Consider the following 18,962-nt stretch of genomic DNA (forward strand, 5'->3'; position numbering starts at 1 on the left):
GCGACATCGAGCACACGAGCTGCTTTGCTGGCGGAACAGCTGAAGCTCGTCGAAGAACAACAAAAGCTGGACGAGCAAACCCTGCTAGAAGAAGGGAAAATTAAAAAGCGATTGTTGGAGGAGGAATTAGATTTGAAGCGGAAGCAACAGTAGCTACGGAAGGAATCCCTAGAAAAGCGACAGAGCCTTCTTCGGCAAATGGCGGAAGCTAGCAATGCGAGTGGCTCGGTCGTCAACTCTAACGAGAAGGTGAACAATTGGCTAGACGGACAGGCCGCTGGAAGATCAGATGGAGGTCGATCAGTGCGAGCAAATGATCTTTGCGCGAATCAGATTTCCGGAGACCCAGCGGAGCAACCTACTTCCCCGCTTCCATTCGTACCGCAGAATTCCGAGCAGCAGAATTTCCCGGTTCATCCACTGCCACCGGTGGCGGTGCAGAATACCAACGGTTCCCGTTTACACGAATTTCCACCGCGATTTCCAAGCGGTACAGTACCAGTAATCGGATCACATTCTTCAAGGCCAGCTCAAGTACCACAACCTGCACCGACTGCCCCCATTTTCTCTGGTGCAACCCTGTCGCAAGCGCAAATTGCTGCGAGACAGGTTTTGGGCAAAGATTTACCTGTTTTCAGCGGGAGCCTCGAAGAGTGGCCCATCTTCATTAGTAACTTCGAGCAGTCTACGGCCACCTGCGGTTACTCAGATGCGGAAAACTTGGTACGCCTACAACGGTCGCTAAAGGGAAATGCCCTCGAATCGGTGAGAAGCCGATTGCTCTTACCAGCAAGTGTACCGCACGTCGTCCAGACCCTGCGTACTCTCTTCGGAAGACCGGAACTCCTGATCCGGTCCTTGCTGAGTAAAATTCATCAAATCCCACAGCCGAGGTTCGACCGGCTGGAAACGGTTATGCAATTTGGTCTAGCAGTGCAGAATCTAGTCGACCACCTGAAAGCGGCGCAGCAGTGTAACCATTTGGCGAATCCGGTTCTCTTACAAGAGCTGGTGGAGAAACTTCCGGGTTCAATGCGGTTGGACTGGGCAGTATTCAAGAACCGGCATCATCCGGTGACACTCGATACGTTCGGCGAGTTCATGTCCGGGTTGGTCACGGCGGCCAGTGAGGTTTCCTTCAACATTCCGGGACCGACCACCACAAAATTCTTCACGCAGACCGAAATCAGGAGCAACAAGCAGAAAGGTGGAAATACGGGTGTCGTTCAAACTCACTCCGCAGACGAAAATCCTCCCGTTCCCACAACTCCCACACCGAGCAGCACCCCTACAAGCACCAAACCAGGCAAGCAATGCCTGTCGTGTGGTCGAGTAGGACACCGAGTAGCCGAATGTCAGCAATTCAACGGTGCCAGCGTCGATGAGCGATGGAAGTTAGTGCAGCAGAAAAGTCTTTGCCGGACGTGCCTCAACAGTCACGGCAAATGGCCGTGCCGGTCCTGGAACGGTTGCGGTGTCAGCGGATGTCGTCAGAAACATCACACTCTTCTGCACTCTGCTACGATTTCCGAGCGAACGAATATTTCTTCCAGCCATGTAACTTCCGGGGACTTGCAGTGGCCACTTTTCCGTGTCCTTCCGGTCATCCTACATGGTATCAATGAATCCAAAACTATCTACGCCTTCATCGATGAAGGGTCATCCTACACCCTGCTTGATGAATCCATTGCGAAATCGGTTGGTGTTAGTGGCAAACCGGAAGCGCTGACCCTTAAGTGGACCGGAAATGTGACACGGGTTGAGCCGAATTCCCAATGCGTACGGCTCGATGTTTCCGGCAAATGTAGCAATTCCCGCTACACTCTGTCCAATGCGCGTACGGTTAGTCGTCTTGTATTGCCCATGCAAAGTTTGAATTACCGGGATCTTGCAAATTGTTTCCCTCATTTGCGCGGTCTCCCACTCGAAGACTACGAGTCAATCGAACCCAAGCTGCTCATAGGTTTAGATAATCTTCGTTTGTGCGTTCCTCTGAAGCTACGAGAAGGGCCGCCATCACATCCTATCGGTGCGAAATGTCGGTTGGGTTGGAGCATCTATGGGTATATTCCAAAACACTCGAATCAGTCCGCAATCGTCGGTTTCCATATCGGGACAGTTTCCGATCCTGATCGTGAACTAAATGAACAGCTTCGTGACTACTTCACCCTCGAAGATGCCGGAGTCGTCGAACCACGCCATGGGTCACCCGACGAGAAACGTGCAATCGAGCTGCTACAGGAAACTACTCGACGAACACCTACCGGTACGAACTTCGAAACCGGTCTTCTATGGAAAATGGACAACCCCAACTTCCCCGACAGCTATCCGATGGCGGTTCGACGTTTAGAGTCGCTAGAGCGTCGTCTTCAACGAGAGCCAGAATTGCAACGTCGTGTACATGAGCAGATTAGAGACTACGAACGGAAGGGTTATGCACACCGTGCGAGCTTGGCTGAATTGACCTCTGTAGAAGCCGGCCGCGTATGGTACCTTCCCCTTGGTGTGGTTACTAGCCCGAAAAAGCCCGGGAAAGTTCGGCTAATCTGGGATGCGGCGGCCAAGGTGGGTGACGTGTCATTTAACTCGAAAATCCTTAAGGGGCCAGATCTTCTCACTCCACTTCCGATGGTTCTATACCAATTCCGCCAATATCCGGTGGCGGTGACTGGCGACGTAATGGAAATGTTCCATCAGTTAAAAATACGTTCGCCTGATTGCCAATCGCAGCGCTTCGTGTTCCGTGATCGTCCAACAGACCTTCCTCGAATTTACGTCATGGACGTCGCCACCTTCGGGTCGTCCTGTTCCCCAGCGTCGGCGCAGCACATCAAAAACCTCAATGCGGATGAGTTTGCCAGCGAATATCCGAGAGCTGCAGCAGCCATCAAGAACAAACATTACGTTGATGACTACTTGGACAGCTTTCAGACGAACGAGGAGGCGATTCAAGTGGTGAACGAAGTCAAGCTGGTACACTCCAAAGGGGGCTTCACTCTCCGGCGATTCCTATCAAATGAGCCCGAAGTCCTGCATGGAATTGGCGAGAAAGCAGAGGGAGGATCGAAAAACCTACAGCTGGAGCGCGGTTGTAAGTCTGAGTCAGTGTTAGGAATGAAATGGATCCCGGATGAGGACGTATTTACCTATGCCTTCGGTATGCGGGACGATCTGCTGCTCATTTTGAAGAACGATTACATTCCCACCAAACGAGAAGTTGCCAGAGTGGTCATGAGTCTGTTCGACCCACTCGGTCTCATCGCCTTCTTCCTGGTGCACGGCAAAGTGTTGATCCAGGAGCTCTGGGCGTCGGGCGTAGAATGGGACCAAGAAATACCGCACGATATCAACGAACACTGGCGACTTTGGGCAGATTCTCTTCAGCAACTGGACCAACTTCGCATTCCAAGATGCTATTTCCGCTCCTCAAATGACCTCACTCGTCTACAAATTCACCTGTTCGTGGATGCCAGCGAGACCGCCTACGCTGCTGTAGTTTTCTTCCGCTTGGAAACCGATCGTGGTATCGAGGTGGCACTTGTCGGGGCGAAAACCAAGGTGGCGCCGCTGAAGACGCTCTCGATCCCTCGACTTGAACTGAAGGCAGCGGTTCTGGGCATCCGCCTGATGGAGACCGTCCAGAAGTATCACTCGTACACAGTCAATCAGCGCTACTGTTGGAGCGATGCAAGCACTGTACTCGCGTGGGTACGTTCAACCGATCATCGCCGCTACCACAAGTTTGTTGCCGTTCGGATCGGCGAGATCTTGTCATCAACACAGCAGTCGGAGTGGAGGTGGGTACCGTCTGCACTGAACGTGGCCGATCAGGCAACCAAATGGAACAACAACCCGCAAGTAACCTCAAGCGACCCCTGGCTCCGGGGACCGGACTTCCTCTACGAGTCTGAAGATCGGTGGCCTAAGCAGCGCACTGTCACACCGACTGAGGAAGAGCTTCGTCCTATTCATCTTCACGCCGCCCACTTTGCTCCCAACATGGTATTCGCAAGATTTGATCAGTGGACCAAAATGCACCGTGTGGCTGCGTATGTTCTTCGCGGCATCGATAATTTCCGCCGGCGTAGAACCAACGACAAGGTGGAACTGGGCCACCTCACTAGCGATGAACTCCGACGGGCAGAAGAAGCGTTGCTGAAGACCGCTCAAAGTGAGTGCTTCGCCGACGAAATCAACATCCTCGTCAAAACTCAAGGGCCGCCCGAGAATCGACATGCTACCGTGAACAAATCTAGCACCATCTACACAAAATGTCCGTTCCTGGATGAGAAGGGTATCCTGCGCAGTCGTGGCCGAATCGGTGCCGCTCCGTATGCACCGACCGAAGCTAAGTTTCCCATAATCCTTCCCAACCAACATCTAATTACATTCCTCCTTGTAGACTGGTACCATCGCCGTTTCCGTCATGCCAACCGCGAGACCATCTTCAACGAGATTCGCCAGCGCTTCGAAATCTCATCATTACGACGACTGCTGGAGAAAGTAGAGCGCGCCTGTGCCTTCTGCCGCCTAACGAAAGCGATCCCCAGACCACCAGTCATGGCTCCGCTACCTGAGATGCGCCTGACAGCTTTCATTCAACCCTTTACCTTCACCGGGTTGGACTACTTCGGGCCAGTACTCGTGAAGGTGGGCAGAGGCAACGTGAAACGGTGGGTTGCCCTCTTCACCTGCCTTACTATCAGAGCGGTGCACATGGAGCTAGTGCACTCACTGAGCACCGAATCTTGCATCATGGCAGTTCAACGTTTCGTGGCACGCAGAGGCATGCCAAGAGAGTTCTGGACAGACAACGCCACCTGTTTCCAAGGTACCAGTAACGAGTTGAAGACTCAAAGGGACGCCTCAAACAAAGCACTCTCGGAAAAGTTCACGTCGGCAGACACCGCCTGGAAATTCATCCCACCAGCGGCGCCGCACATGGGGGGCGCGTGGGAGAGGCTCGTGCGATCGGTGAAAGTGGCGATTGGAGCAATCCTGCACTGTCCACGCAAACCGGATGATGAAACCTTAGAGACCGTCCTTCTGGAAGCGGAGGGAATGATCAACTCTAGACCGCTTACCGTTGTCCCTCTCGAGTCCGCGGATCGGGAGGCTCTAACCCCCAACCACTTCTTGCTGGGTAGCTCCTCTGGGTCGAAGTTCCTACCGACCGAACAGCTGGACGTACGCTCTACCCTTCGAAGTAGCTGGAAGCTAGCCAGGTACATAGTCGACGATTTCTGGAACCGATGGCTCAAGGAGTATCTACCCGTAATTACGCGGAGATGCAAATGGTTTCAGGACGTGAAGGATCTGGCGGAAGGCGACTTGGTTCTCGTGGTTGACGGAACGGCGAGGAACCAGTGGATACGAGGACGAATCGAACAAGTGTTTCCTGGACGCGACGGCAGAGTACGGCAGGCGCTGGTTCGGACATCCTCAGGGATCCTGCGTAGACCAGCAGTAAAGATCGCTGTATTAGACGTCGAGGAGAAAGGTAAACCTGGTTCCGGTGTATCTGGAGAATCGGACTCTCACCAAGGTTTACGGGCGGGAGTATGTCACGACGGGACCCTTCGGTGCGGTAACGCTCCTAACGGCAGCATACCGTCGGCTGTCAGCGAAGAGTGACATCGAGACTGACGAACGTCAGATACAGTTGGAACGTCAAAACGGACAAAGCGAGAAGAAACATAGTTGTTCGGTACACGCATCGATTCACAGTTAAAATTCTTATTTCTAATTATTTCGCTAAATTTGTTATCCTATTCATGCAAATTAGTTACCCTATTGTTAAATCTAAATACTAAAACAAGTTTACATGCAGTTACAACTTACTCTAAACAAAAGTGTAAAACTAAAATATGTAAGTACTGATCGATAGAAAGGTGAACCTAGTTAAACTTAATACTAGTGATAAAATTTATATACAGATAAAAGTTGATGCAGTAGAAAGTGGGAATCAGGCCACACCACTTCCAGAAAGTGTACACCAAATTTGTAAGACTGAATTAATTGAAACCTTATAAAATTTACTTAAAATAAATACATTTTTAGCTTAAAGCTTCACACAATAAAAACACGTGTCGCTATTCAGAGTTGGTCGACATAACCCAACAATGTGTTCTATTGAAGTGATATGTCGTAGCGGAAGAAAGCTTTCTTGTAATTTCACTGCACACCGCATAAATTTTAAGTTGTAAAATATTAATTTGTTCTAGTGAAGGAAAGCCCATAATGAATTAATAATTCGCAAAAATAATAAAAAAAAATCGCGTGGTACTTAGGGGAAATGAGTCATCATTAACATTTTGACTAGGCACAAAATAAAAATTCTGTTTGTAAAACTATTCTTAACATTTTTCTTGCCAATCTGAGCACGGAGAATACATTTTCATGAACCGAAATTTTATTCCAATTAAAAAACCTGCTTTAGAATTGCACAGAATCAGTGCTGACTCATGTCTTCTGAATGATTTCTTTATTATTTTCTAGAATAAAATAGAACATGTCTTTGCGAGGTGTATAATAACGATTTTGAATAGATTGCAGGTGATCTTTCTAAATCGTTAAGCCGAAGTTTTCCTCAACTGTGAAGCAGCACATGCTCACACAATGCAGAGCCATTCGAAGCGGAGTAAAACGGACAGCGACTGTTAAACTTGCCACCATAAACGTTTCGATGAATCACGTGTATCACAATGCTGTCTGTCTGGCTGGTTGTCTGCTGTCGCCAGACTGGGCCTGGTACAAGAGTTGAGCCATGCTGGCATAAAAACACACCGCTGCTCTCTGCATGGGGTGGCTGTGAGTGAGAAGCGGGAGCGATTCCGCTGATGGGTGGTGTATGTTGATTGCGATAAGTATGTAGTACGTAGTAGTGTTGCCTTGCCTTGCCGGCCGGCTTAGCATTGGCAGTGGAAATGAACTTCATGAGCTGGACGAGAGTGCGAGAGAGCTCTGTTTGCTCTGCTTATTTCTGTTGGACTATTATTCGTGCAACATATACTTTCATTTCACCACTTCTTGCTGTTCATCTTGGCATTGCTCAATGTTCTAAGCCACGTTCATGGTTGCAGCATGATAAAATTTCATTTGAATTTGAATTTGGAATCAGTTGCTGCTTGCACGTTGCTGTGAACGGTTGTGCCTTGCGAAATATCGCTTTCGGATTTATACCACATTAGTTTGTGTGCTGCGGGAAAATCGCATCTATTTTCCACCGGTTATACGTGGTCATCTTTACACCATCTAGCTTCTCCGTTGGTTCGCGCAGCCAGCCATCAGTAGGACAGACCGACCGAAGCCTGGCCCAGGGGGAAAGAGAGAAAGCAAAACTAAGCTGCTAAGTAGTCAAGTTGGCCACACGAGTGCCGAACGCCGAATCGAACGGATTGCCTCCCGAGTTTTCTTCTGTGAAGAAAGTTGAACCGTTTGTGAGCTGTTGAGTTTTTTTTTGCGTGTCGGAGTTTAAGGGAAATTTCGAGTGCCTTACCGGGAACTGTAGCCAAAACTCCTCAGTCAGTAAAGTGCAGTGCGCGTGTTGACACGGAAAATCCGCGAAGAGAAATTTATCTGGTTTAGGAAGGTTTAGCCCGAGTTCTACCGTTCAAAATGAGAGAAATTGTTCACCTGCAGGCCGGTCAGTGCGGAAACCAGATTGGTGCTAAGGTAAGCAAATGTTTGATCTACCAGATTTGCACATACGATGATTAATCGGGCCAGTTGTCGGTGCCTGTAATCTTTGGTGGTGTAAAAAATTCTGCGTTATCAGTTGGCAAGCTGTGTGTTGTACGAGGATGATTGATATTTGCTAAAGTTTTAAATGACTAAACAGAATGGATTATAAAAACAATGAAGTGAATCACAACTAGCCATTGCAAATTTCACTGGAAATCCTCAGTGACCACGTTGCTCGAATATGTGCGACTGTCGGGTCGAGTGCAGCAGAAGAGAGTGAATGTTTTAGCTGTTTCTTGCGATAACAGCTAATAGAGCGAGACGAATGCCCGCAAAGGTCTGCAGCCAGCTGCAACGATTTCTGATAACACTCTACTGCTACAAGATGCCCGAGAAAACGGAAAAATGTTATAAACCCTGATAACGGAGCTCCGTTCGATACATGCTAGCGGAAGCGAATGAAATCGGTCCGACAACGTATTGCTTGATAGCTGATGATGTACGTATCTACAAGCGGAGCAACATTTATCAGTAGTTCACGCTGGATCATCAGGCATATAAAAATCTTTTGCTATACATACAGTAGTGCACTGATTGAACTTCCTTCAGTGGGGTAAATGACCCGCAATTGGACACGTCCACTGGTCTGTACTGGAAAGGAGATAGACAGTGGTCTGGAATGGAAATTTAGGACAGGAGCAATCTTCATTATTCGTTCAAACTAATTCTATAGCTTTCATCGCAGTAATTTTAAAATTAATTTCGGTAATTTTTTTCTCAATTGGGTTATGAATTGTTTTGACATTTGCTTAAATTTTTCAATGTTACTTTAATTTTGTTCGAATTCTAGCTTTAACATATTTATTTCCTATGTTTTATCCAGTTTTTGGAAAAATTTTCGAATTTTAACATTCAGTTAGTCCTTCAGCATGCTCGATAGCCTGGCAGACCCTTTTAGGTATACATCCAACCGAGTACTATAATGTCTGTTTCAATCATTAATCCTTGAACGCTTCCGAAATTTATACTTTCAGCCCATCTAATCTATTGCGTTACTGCTTGTTACCATAGATCCGTGGCACAGTGATTCCCCAGCTGTTCCCCACGGAACTTATACTGTGAGCTGTTCACCACATTAGTAAAATTTTCTGGGCTACCTGGCTATATGAACGCGCCCTTTCTGGCTCTAACAAGCGGCAATCAGCGACTCTGAAGCACGGATGATAAACAGATCGGTTGCTCAAAAGCGATACTGTAAAAGAATGAAGTGCGGAATACAGAAAAACACCACGCCGAATGGTACTATAATGAATTAAAATACTGGTTGCAGTGATAATGCCCATACAGAAACATGAAAAACGTATGTTGCACATGTTATGCCATGGCTAGGCCGTAATCTCAGTCATTTTTAATTTTCCATCACAGCATAGCACCGCCAATTACCTGTAGAAACGAAAATTCGGCAGATTGCTACATTTATGCTGTATGTTATAGCTGTAAAAATACTTTTATTTTCCAAAGAAGTTTAGACAACTACAAAGCATGCTACTGCATGCCATCTTTTATTGTGGGTATAATCGAATCAGATATTATACCGAACGAAAATGTGGTATTTCAACTCAATTGCAGGTAAAGCTATAATGAACCATCTGATTCTGAAATATTTTCTGAGTAATGCGTACTGCACTAGTTGAGGAGTCGTTAAAGAAATTCATTTCTTGGCCAATCTTTTGACCCATTTCTTTTCAAATGCGTGCCCCATTTAAAAGAAATTTTATGAGAAGAGTAAAAACGATACTTTCTGTACGTAATATGTTTCTATGCTAACAGTTGCTAATTACACCAATTCATTCTTACAAGCAAACTACCAGTTTGCCATTTCAAAATTTTCAGAATTTTCTATGGTCGTACAATATAATGGTAGCATAAACACTCAATGTAGATAATGGCAGGATCTGGCTTTCATGATTTCTGCCAATCGACTCTATTGATTTGGCGAGCCTTTGTAAGTTGTTTGCAAGTAGGTTTGCCGGTGAAATGTTTGCCATTGAACCAGTTCACATCAGTGCAGCTCAGTGAAAGGATCGACTCAGAGTCGCTGCTCGTTTAATGAACCACATTTTGCCCTTCTCTACGGTTAACCGTCTAACAGGCAATGCCACGTCGTAAAATCGATGCGGTCAAGCCAGTGCTTATTTTTTCACGAAAGCACACTTAAAAGATGTTCAAGTTCAAGCAAAAGGAATAGTTCAAAATTGGAACTCGAAAAACTGGACATGGGCACATTTGTACCCGGTTGATCAATTAAGGGTTTAATCTTTATTTTTCTTTGGGATTGTTCATTTTATTAAACGCATACTTTCAATGATACCACAATAGTTCCAAGTAATGGACGCAGTGGTAAGAGTACCCATAAGAAGAGGAATGATATTTTTATTATTTTCCAAGCAATTTGTACTGGTTTTGTTTTTGCAAAATGGAGGTTTATTCCTCTACAAAATGTATAAAATGAAAAACCTGACCAAGTTGATCTAAATTCTCGCATTTCTTTCATACGTCTGTTGATAGTTAGCGGCTAAACATTTCGTTCAAAAGCTGACTGTGCTCTCTACCTTCCTTGTGAAGATAGCTGGTGATTTTCGGAATACCTTTGTACTCAACTATGTTCTTTTGCCTTTAACCATATTTATCTTAGTATCAGCTATCATGACTGATTTGATTTTCGAGCATTCGTAGAATAGCTTCCTTCAGCGTTTATGCTTCATGACTTTGAAAATCCTCCAGGAGGATTAAAGTGCGATGCAACACTAGTTTAGTGAGAGATTAAAAATAACATGACTTCAGCTGCAATTCGTCGTTTGACTTCGTATCTCTCATCGTTGTAACTTGTCACCTGCTTATCAAGATATATGAATTCCTCCATCGCTTCAAATCGTTCCCTATTCAGCTCCTTCTAAGTACCATCACCACTTAGACCCTTATGTTTTTTTTGCCAGCTACCATTCACTTTATTTTGACAGAGTTGATGATGAGCCCCAATTTTTTAAAGCCAAAAACTTGTTATAATAATACTGAAGTTGACTCGACGGTTTTTTTGTAGATAGCGCAAATGAGACCTTCCAACCGGTGTATTAATCAGTAATTCAGAATTGTGTTCTCATTGGCTAAGCTGAAGAAAAATCCGTTGTCTGACGTTCTGTGCTTCTATCGCCGAAGAAAGGGTTATAATTTTGTTTGAAAATTAAGAAAGAACCAAAATGTAATCAAATTTTAGTGCTTTATGTGAAGGTTTGTTAGTATTAACAGTTTGTTAGTTTTGCTTCTTATTACACGAATGAGCTCTGCTGCATTCCACCTAGATGTGTGATCATTATTTATCGTATTATTCATAGGCACTTCATTGTATTTGAAGGGAATTAATACTTTTTTCAATGTTAATGATATATTTGAGACAAATTATTCAAGAACACTTACTCTCGACTTTCGTTCTTGATCTTTCATCATTCATTGCATTTCTGTCTGTTTTGCGTCGTTTCGTTTTTTCGTCTTTTTTGTAATATGTATTCTGTTGCCTTTGCCGTCATCTTCTTATCGTTTTTTGCTGTCTTTTAAACATCTGCTGATCGTTTTTCGTTCTTTTTTTCATGTGACTTTCTATCATCTTCGCTTTTTTCGGTTAATTTTTGTTATTTATTATCGCTTTTGAGAAAGTTTTAGCTGAATTGCGTGTTTTTGGAGTCATTAGTAATCATTTGTGGTATTTCTTCTAGCCAATTAATAAGAATAACGTTTATTCGCACGCTTCTCGAAAGTTAATGAATGATTTTACAACAAACGTCATCTTTTTACACACCTCTGTTCTACACTCTGCCTACTATATCTCCTACACTTCATACGTCTTAAGAATGTTTTTTCATCGTTTTCTATTGTCTGCTTTGGCTTCTTTGGCGTCTCTTCGTTTTATTTTGGTCATCCTTCGTCTTTTTTGTTTGATTTTCAGATTACTTCTGAGTAGTTTTTCGTTATCGTTATTTCGTACTTTTTTGATTGTTTTTTCACCGCTTCTTCGTCGTCGAAGCCTTTTTGCCGTCGTTTTTGTCATCTCTTTGTTGTTTTTCTATTTAATGTCCTTTTGTTTTATCAGTTGAATTTTGTCGTCTTTTCATGGTCTTTATGTTATGTTATTGTATTTTTGCAGTTTGCTCGTCGTTTTTGCATTCTATTTTATGTATTTTTTGCCGCTTTTTTCGGCGGCCTTTTGTCATCTTTATTAACTTTTTAGTTGCTGTTTTGGCTTCTTTTCGTCGGATCTAGTCCATTGTAGTTCAAAGGTTCACCAATATCTGCGATCCACAAAGCCTGGGGGAAAAGTTGGGCTTGCATCCGGTTATTATTGGCTGCGTAAGCTTCTTAGTTCTCTAACTTGATCCAATCCGCGGATTCCCCAGCATCGGTAAAGTAGAACGTTATACAAACTTAACAAGCGTTGCTGACCCACCGTTATCTGCGTTTCTTTGTCTTTGTCACTCCCCTTCACGTCTTATCTCGCTGTGAAGACACTATCAGCACCTTCGTTTCATTACTTTCTTCTACCGTTCCCTCCGTTTATTTTGAAGATTCCCATTATAAAAAGTTCTGTTTGTTGACGAAACAACAAAAACTAGTCAGCAGGCTTTTCGTCGTTCTTTTGTCATCTTTCTATCGTACATTTGCAATCCTTTTGCGCCGTTTTGCCGTCTTTTTATCGTCTCTTCGTCACCTTATCAGCATCGTTTTCAATGGCCATTTCGTGTTTTTTATTGTTTTAAGGTGTCTTTTGTCGCTTTTTTGATATTTTTCGGCATCCATGTTTGTCGTCGACGTATTGTTTTTCGTCCATCGTCTTTTTTTCATCGTCTTTTTGTTGTCTTTTCTTTAAATTCGTCGTTTTTTTGTAATATCTCTTTCGTATTTTGGTGGTTATAGTGTTTTTGTCCCCTCTTCATGATATTCTCGTTGTTGGTTCTTCGTTTTTGCCATCAGTTTTCGGTAGCTTTGTCGGCTTTTTTGTTCCAGTTTAGGTTCTTTTCGTTGTCTTTTCACTGTTTTCTTCAATTTTGGCCATTTCTCGTCGTCCTATTTGTTATGTTTTGATAACAAAAATACTGTCATTTCTTCGTTCTTTCATCGACTTTCTGGTGTACATTTGCAATCTATTTGGACTGTTTTACCGATTTTTTCATTCCATAGTGTTTATGTCATTTTGTCGTTCTTTGAATTTGTTTTTTGCATTTTTTGTCGTTTTTATCGGCGCTTTTTTGCCGTTTTGTTGTCTTTTTAGTTGTTGATTTGGCATCTTTTTGTTGTCTTCTCTGTTTTCTTTTGTCTTTTGTCCTCGTTTTATCGACTTTTGTCGTCCTTTTTGTTGTCAAAACAATATGTTGGTTTATTACTTTTTCGTTTTTACTTCGTTCTTTTGTCGTTGCTCTGTCGTATTTTGTTATGTATATGTTTGTCATCTTTTTTGCATATTTTACAGCAATTTCTAGCGCCTTTTCAACGTTTTTTTGCCATGTATGCACTGTTTTGGCGTGTTGTCATCATGTTTTCATATTATTTCCGTCGAACTTTTGTTAGAATTCGACACCTTCTTGCCAACTTATCATTGTACCCTGTCTTTTTTCCGGTCATTCGTTGTCTCTTCGTGATACATTTGCAATCTTTTTGGGCTGTCTTGTCTTCGCTACATAAACTTTTTGTGCATTTATTTTTGGTTTTTTGTCGCCTTTAACTGTCTTTTAGGCATTTCTTGTTACTTTTTTCTCATTTTCCTGCGTCTTTTCGTTGTATTTGTGTAGTTAATCTTCTTTTTTGATCATTTTTTCGCCTACTTGTCATCACTTTCAGGTTATCTTACCATCGTCTGTTCGCTCTTTTTTGCCGTCTCTTCATCGTTTTTTGTCGTCTATTCACTGTATGTTTCTTGTTTATTTGTTGCTTTTTTTGCCATTAGGCTATTGTAAATTATTTTTAAAGTTTTTGTCACCCCCCTTTGAAATTGGAATGAAAATTCGAGGGGCAAAAAAATAATTCGAAAAATGAGTATTACGCTTCTAGCAAATGGAAATTTCAAACAACGGAATTTCCGAAAATCGGCAAAAAAAAAATTTTATTCGATTTTGTCTTTCTTTTCGTATATTTTTGCATGGAAAATAATAACGGATCTGTAAAAAGCAAGAATACATTTAGTTTTCACGTTTAAAGTTTAAGTAAAAATGCTAAAACCGCAGTTATATTGCTCGATTAAAAAAAACTCTTTGTTTATTCGCCCCCCCCCCCCTTCAGTTGGCCAACACCGGAAGGACAAAAACTTTTTCAACTATTTGTAATGGCCTTATTGTTGTCTTTTCGGCGCCTTTTTGTTATCTTCCCTTCAAATTCACCATCTTGTGTATTTGAGTAGTTTTTTCACGGTCTTAATACCACCTTTTCATCATTTGTTCGTCGTTTTTTGACGTATGATTTTTGGTATTTGTCGCTTTTTTCGGTGGCTTTATGCTGCCAATTTTTTCCGGTTTGGGGCCATATCGTCGTTTTTTCATCATCTTTTGTCGTCATTGCGTCGTTTTTTGTTGTCTTTTCATCATTTTTTGCCATTTCTTTTTGTCCTGTTTTTTGTCAAGGCTATAAAAATATTGTCTTTCTACTGTTTTTGTCGAATATTCGTCATCTTTTTGGTACTACATGTCAATGTTTTTTGTGTATGTTTTGTCGCTTTTTTGAAGTTTTCAACCACTTCTTTTTGTCATTATTTTGTTGAAAAAAAAAACTTATCATTACTTTCCCCTACCGTCCTATCATCAATTGTAGAACCACCGTTTCAAAAAAAAAAAAGATTTTGTTTTTTTTGTTATAGTTTTGGAGTATTTTCGTCGATTTTCATTTTATTTCCGTTGTATTTTTCGTTTTTTCATCAACTTTTCATTGTATCTTCGTCATCTTTTCATCACTTTTCTATTTTCGTTTTGCTGCATCAACATCGTCTGTTTTTGCATTTTTTATCGCCTTTTTGAAGCTTTTTAACCGTATTTTTTATGTTACTTCTGTCTTATTTTTTCGTTTCTTCTCCAATTTTTCATCGCTTTTTCGTCATCTTTTTGTTGTCTTTTTGTTTTATCTCTCATCTATTTATCGCCTTTTTTGAGGTATTTTTTTGAATGCTTAACTTTTCAAAAGTTTGAATTTATCGCGTAAAAAAGTAAAGCTAATTAGGACAAGGGTTCCAGCTACTTGGGTATAAAGAACAAGCTTATTCGCTTGATAGTAGCAAAGTAGTTTGAAAGTTCTATCACACTACAGGAATGATTTTAGATGTGGGAACAAATAGAGATATTTAGTCTTTTTCCGTACACCAACCAGGAAAATATTAGTTTTACTGTCAATGGAAATAAATTACGATAAGAGAGCGAAAGCCTGAAACAAAAGAATATCGTGCTTTCAACACATATAATGGCGAAGAGTTCTATCTGCCATCAAAGTGAAAATAATATTATAAGTTATATAAGTTCGTAAGATATATTATAGTAATATATAAGTTCGCATTGAGAGCGTGGTAGCGAAAATCTTTCTTTTTAATGAACTTTATTATTCTGTTCATTTCGTTTCATCTCTTTCAGTGTTTTATTCAAAAATCGTATAATGTAGTTTATCATCGATTATAATAATATCATTTTAGAAATAGTCAGAGGCCCTTCTTGATTGTTTGTAAATAATAAGATTCATTTTAATATGGTATTATAATCAAAATGATGGTTGCTATTCTAACTTACTACTTGTAAGTGCACATAATGGTTTTGCCAATTATTAGTTTACAAAGCAATTGTAATCATAGAAGTCATATAATAAATTTTGCACTTTTGAGGCAAGAAACTCCTTTGTTAAATATGTAGAATGAACAATGTACACATTAGCGGTCATAATTCCGCTTTATAACTGTGATAACCGCTTGATTTTCGTTCCGATTGTTGAAGTTTAAAATTGACATTTTTTATGGGTTTAATTTTGTAAAGATAAAATACATTTGTAAACGAAATTACTTTCAAGCGCACACTGCATCGTCCGTATAGGAGTTTGTTGGTGGAATTTTATGGAACCAGCCAACGTCATTCGTCGCTATCAACAACCAACAAGAAGGTGCCAAACCTTAATTAACGTTCGCACGAACGTGAAAGGAGCCACCGTTTCCTGTCTGTGGCGTGGCGTGGCACACCCCGCTGAAGACGAACGAACATGCTATCATATCGCCATCCACTGTCGGCCGTTTTATGTCATCCAAAGGCGAATTAAGTTTCGAAAATCGTTGATGAATGTGGTTATTTGTTTGTTTGTTTGTCTTATTATTTTTTCGCGAAGGGAACTTTGCATGGCTTAGGTGGACCACACAGCGAATCTCGTCGACCCGAGATCATCTGTTCCCATTTCGCTTCGTATGCAGCTTTGTGCATTTTCCGACTGAGGGTCTCTCTGTGTACGAGGGGCGACCATGAGAAAAAAACTTCTATGTACTTTTCCTTAGTGTTGATGCCATGCATGCTATTATAAACAAAGAATGCAAATCGCAGACAAACCTGCTGACCGGGTAGGAACCCGGATGTTTCCTCCCGGCGAGGCCGGATGGTGGTGGCGAAAGAAATGCACTAAAGTGGACCAACGATCAAGTGCATTTGTGCGGAGTTTTTATATGGTAGAAGATAAAAATGCAAAAGCAGGGCAACGCTGAACGAGGAAGCTGTTCCTATTATCGCAACTGCGAAAGTGCAAAACTGCTTTTCTAAAGCATGCTTAAATTACTGTGGAGTGTTGATGCACCTATAGTCTGTGGCATACAATGGGTCATTAGCCATTAGATATATGTGGTCGTTTCATTGCTGATTGCTTCATTACTGGACGGACTTGACTTGGCAGCCTGGCAGGGAAACTTCCGACGACTGTGTGCGAACGATGAAAAGTCTGGTCGTAGTGTGACGCACAGATGGTCATTTTTTTCAACACACATTTGGTGATACATTTAATGAGCTGATGAACACCAATGAATGGTGTGCCCAAGCGTGGAAGCAATTTGCAAATTATTTTCTTCCAAATGGAACGCTATTTGCTAATTAAATTATCAAATCACGTGTGGTGTTATCGTGTTGATTAGGACGTTAACTGTTCGTGCTGTGTTTAGTGAAAAAATAGATGAAAAAGTGTAATTAATAACAGTGACGAGAGTGATTTACTCTGTGTTACTCTAATCCTATTTTGATGTGATGGTTCAACCTTATTTGCTACATTTCACAAGTACTCCTTTAGTTTGATGAATCAATAAAAAGTGGAAATAAACTAACATTTATTTATTTATTTATTCGCGTTGAAATGACGCATTATAAATTAAGCCAAGTGTGTGCTGCATTTTGATTCGAATCTTTTTCCACCTCCAGAAGTTTACCAGTTGCCCGATATCTATGAATCGCTCCGTCGTTACCACTTCTGTGCACGATATTCCTTTTGTGCGCTTTTCTATTAGCGAACCTTCCTGCTGGCTGAAGAACAATAATCCACGGTCGATTCGACTCGAAGGCAGACCAGCAAAGCGCGCTAGATTTAATTTCAGGCTTCATAAAATATCCGCTATTATATCCGCAGCAGCAACAGCAGCAGGAGAAATAGCAACAACAGCTGACTGATCATGATCTACTGGTTTATTACTGCACACTACCGAGCAAGTTTAATGACTTTTCCAACCGACAACAACAGATGCGTCCGACCATGCTTGTTGCTGCTGCTGCTGTTCGAAGAAAGAGGCTCAAATTGGTTTCTGTCTTGTTCATCAGCACGAAGAACCGACTGAATTGTGGCTAGGTTCAAGATTCGTTCCATCATGAATTAAAATCTAGAGAAATTTGTCACACCAATGAAAACTCCCATATTCCAGTCGGGAATCTCCAACAATCTAAATCTGTTTCGAATGGCAGATTATTTCCTGTATATAATGATAAGTAACAGACTACTGCTAAGCTTTTTGCCACACATCAAAAGTGGCCGACCATCGTTCAAACGAATTCAAGCACTTTCTTGCTTACCTTATTTTTCTTCCTGTAACGTAACCCGTAAAGTCGTGACCTGTCATCGGCTTGATCTATCATCTAAGAGGCTCCAACCGGCGAAAGAGATCATCCCTTCACTCGAGATGAGACGGACGGATGTGAGGACGAGAAAGGTTGCACAGATTTGCAACCGTATCTTTGCCGTAGTTTTATTTTGCGCATTTTTTATATCTAATGAAGAAACTACCATTAGACCAGCATTACAGAGCGCGGGCCATCCGGTTCGCGGAGCGCTCAGGAGTTCAGCACCTTTCGCGCTGAGCACGGTCGAACGGTAGTCGATTCGGTGGCTGCCGTGGTGAATGTCCGAATGCTGTGTGCTCAGGTGCATGTTTGATTTTTTTTGCTATGCAAAAGTGAATCGCAAATTTCGGGGCGTGAAGGGAGAAAGTGTGGAAAATACTGAGCTAAATGGAAAGCCCTTACAGTTTTTAGTATTCCGGTCTAGTGGCGAAGAGAATGCCAATTTTATTTTGCACATCCATTTGTTGGAGACTGTGTTTGAAATATGCATTCGTAAAATCACTCGCTAGGTTATGAGCATGATCTCGTTTTTTTAACTACTTTTCTTGTTTGTGTTCAATTGGTACGGGATGATTGATGCACGAGTCAATACAAGGTGCATTTTTATAGAGAAATACTGCGAAGTACAGTTATCAGTGATGCCTGAGACTGATTACGGTGGAATTCCATCACTAGGTGCACCGTTTACATGAAAATGCCGAGAACGATAAAACCATCGTTAGAAATAATCAAGATTGATTTGGGGCTTATGATAACCGAAACGTAATCAGTAAATACATAAATCATGCTTGGGTTTATTTTGATTTACAAACATGGAAACACTGGGTATAAGTTAAATAGTGTTATTGACTGATTACAGACTAGCTTAATCATTTGTGAACTCTCAGACATCATTCCAAGCCGATGGTAAAACAATAATTAAAAGCAGGGCAGGAGCCTCATAGGGTCTAGAGTGTAAGTATTGTTTGTTAGAAACCTAGTCAGTTTTGCCAGCAGAAATGTATTTCAATTGCTTACTGGGTAGACGCAAAAAGTTTTATATTACACTAGTTGAGGCTGAATCTTACGATGCAGAAAATATAAATGTCTGTCAAGAAAACTGCGGATCCATTTCATTTGCGAAGATCTTTA

At 42.1% G+C, this 18,962-nt stretch overlaps 2 protein-coding genes across 2 annotated transcripts in view; both read left to right on the forward strand.

Annotated features, from left to right (window-relative positions):
• The first annotated feature begins 198 nt into the window (after positions 1-198).
• Positions 199-5,634, forward strand: LOC128735413 (uncharacterized). The gene has a single exon (XM_053829900.1). It carries the CDS (start codon positions 199-201, stop codon positions 5,632-5,634), a length of 5,436 nt encoding a protein of 1,811 aa, XP_053685875.1.
• Positions 5,635-7,151: 1,517 nt separating this feature from the next.
• The window catches only part of LOC128734455 (tubulin beta-3 chain), a 60,866-nt gene continuing 49,055 nt past the window's right edge, over positions 7,152-18,962 (forward strand). The window contains exon 1 of the mRNA XM_053828664.1: positions 7,152-7,674. Within this exon, the coding sequence (XP_053684639.1) occupies positions 7,618-7,674 (57 nt within the window). The 5' untranslated portion in view covers positions 7,152-7,617. The remainder of the gene's footprint in view (positions 7,675-18,962) is intronic.

This window comes from Sabethes cyaneus, chromosome 2 (assembly GCF_943734655.1).
Source record: "Sabethes cyaneus chromosome 2, idSabCyanKW18_F2, whole genome shotgun sequence".
In the NCBI taxonomy this organism is placed as follows: domain Eukaryota; kingdom Metazoa; phylum Arthropoda; class Insecta; order Diptera; family Culicidae; genus Sabethes; species Sabethes cyaneus.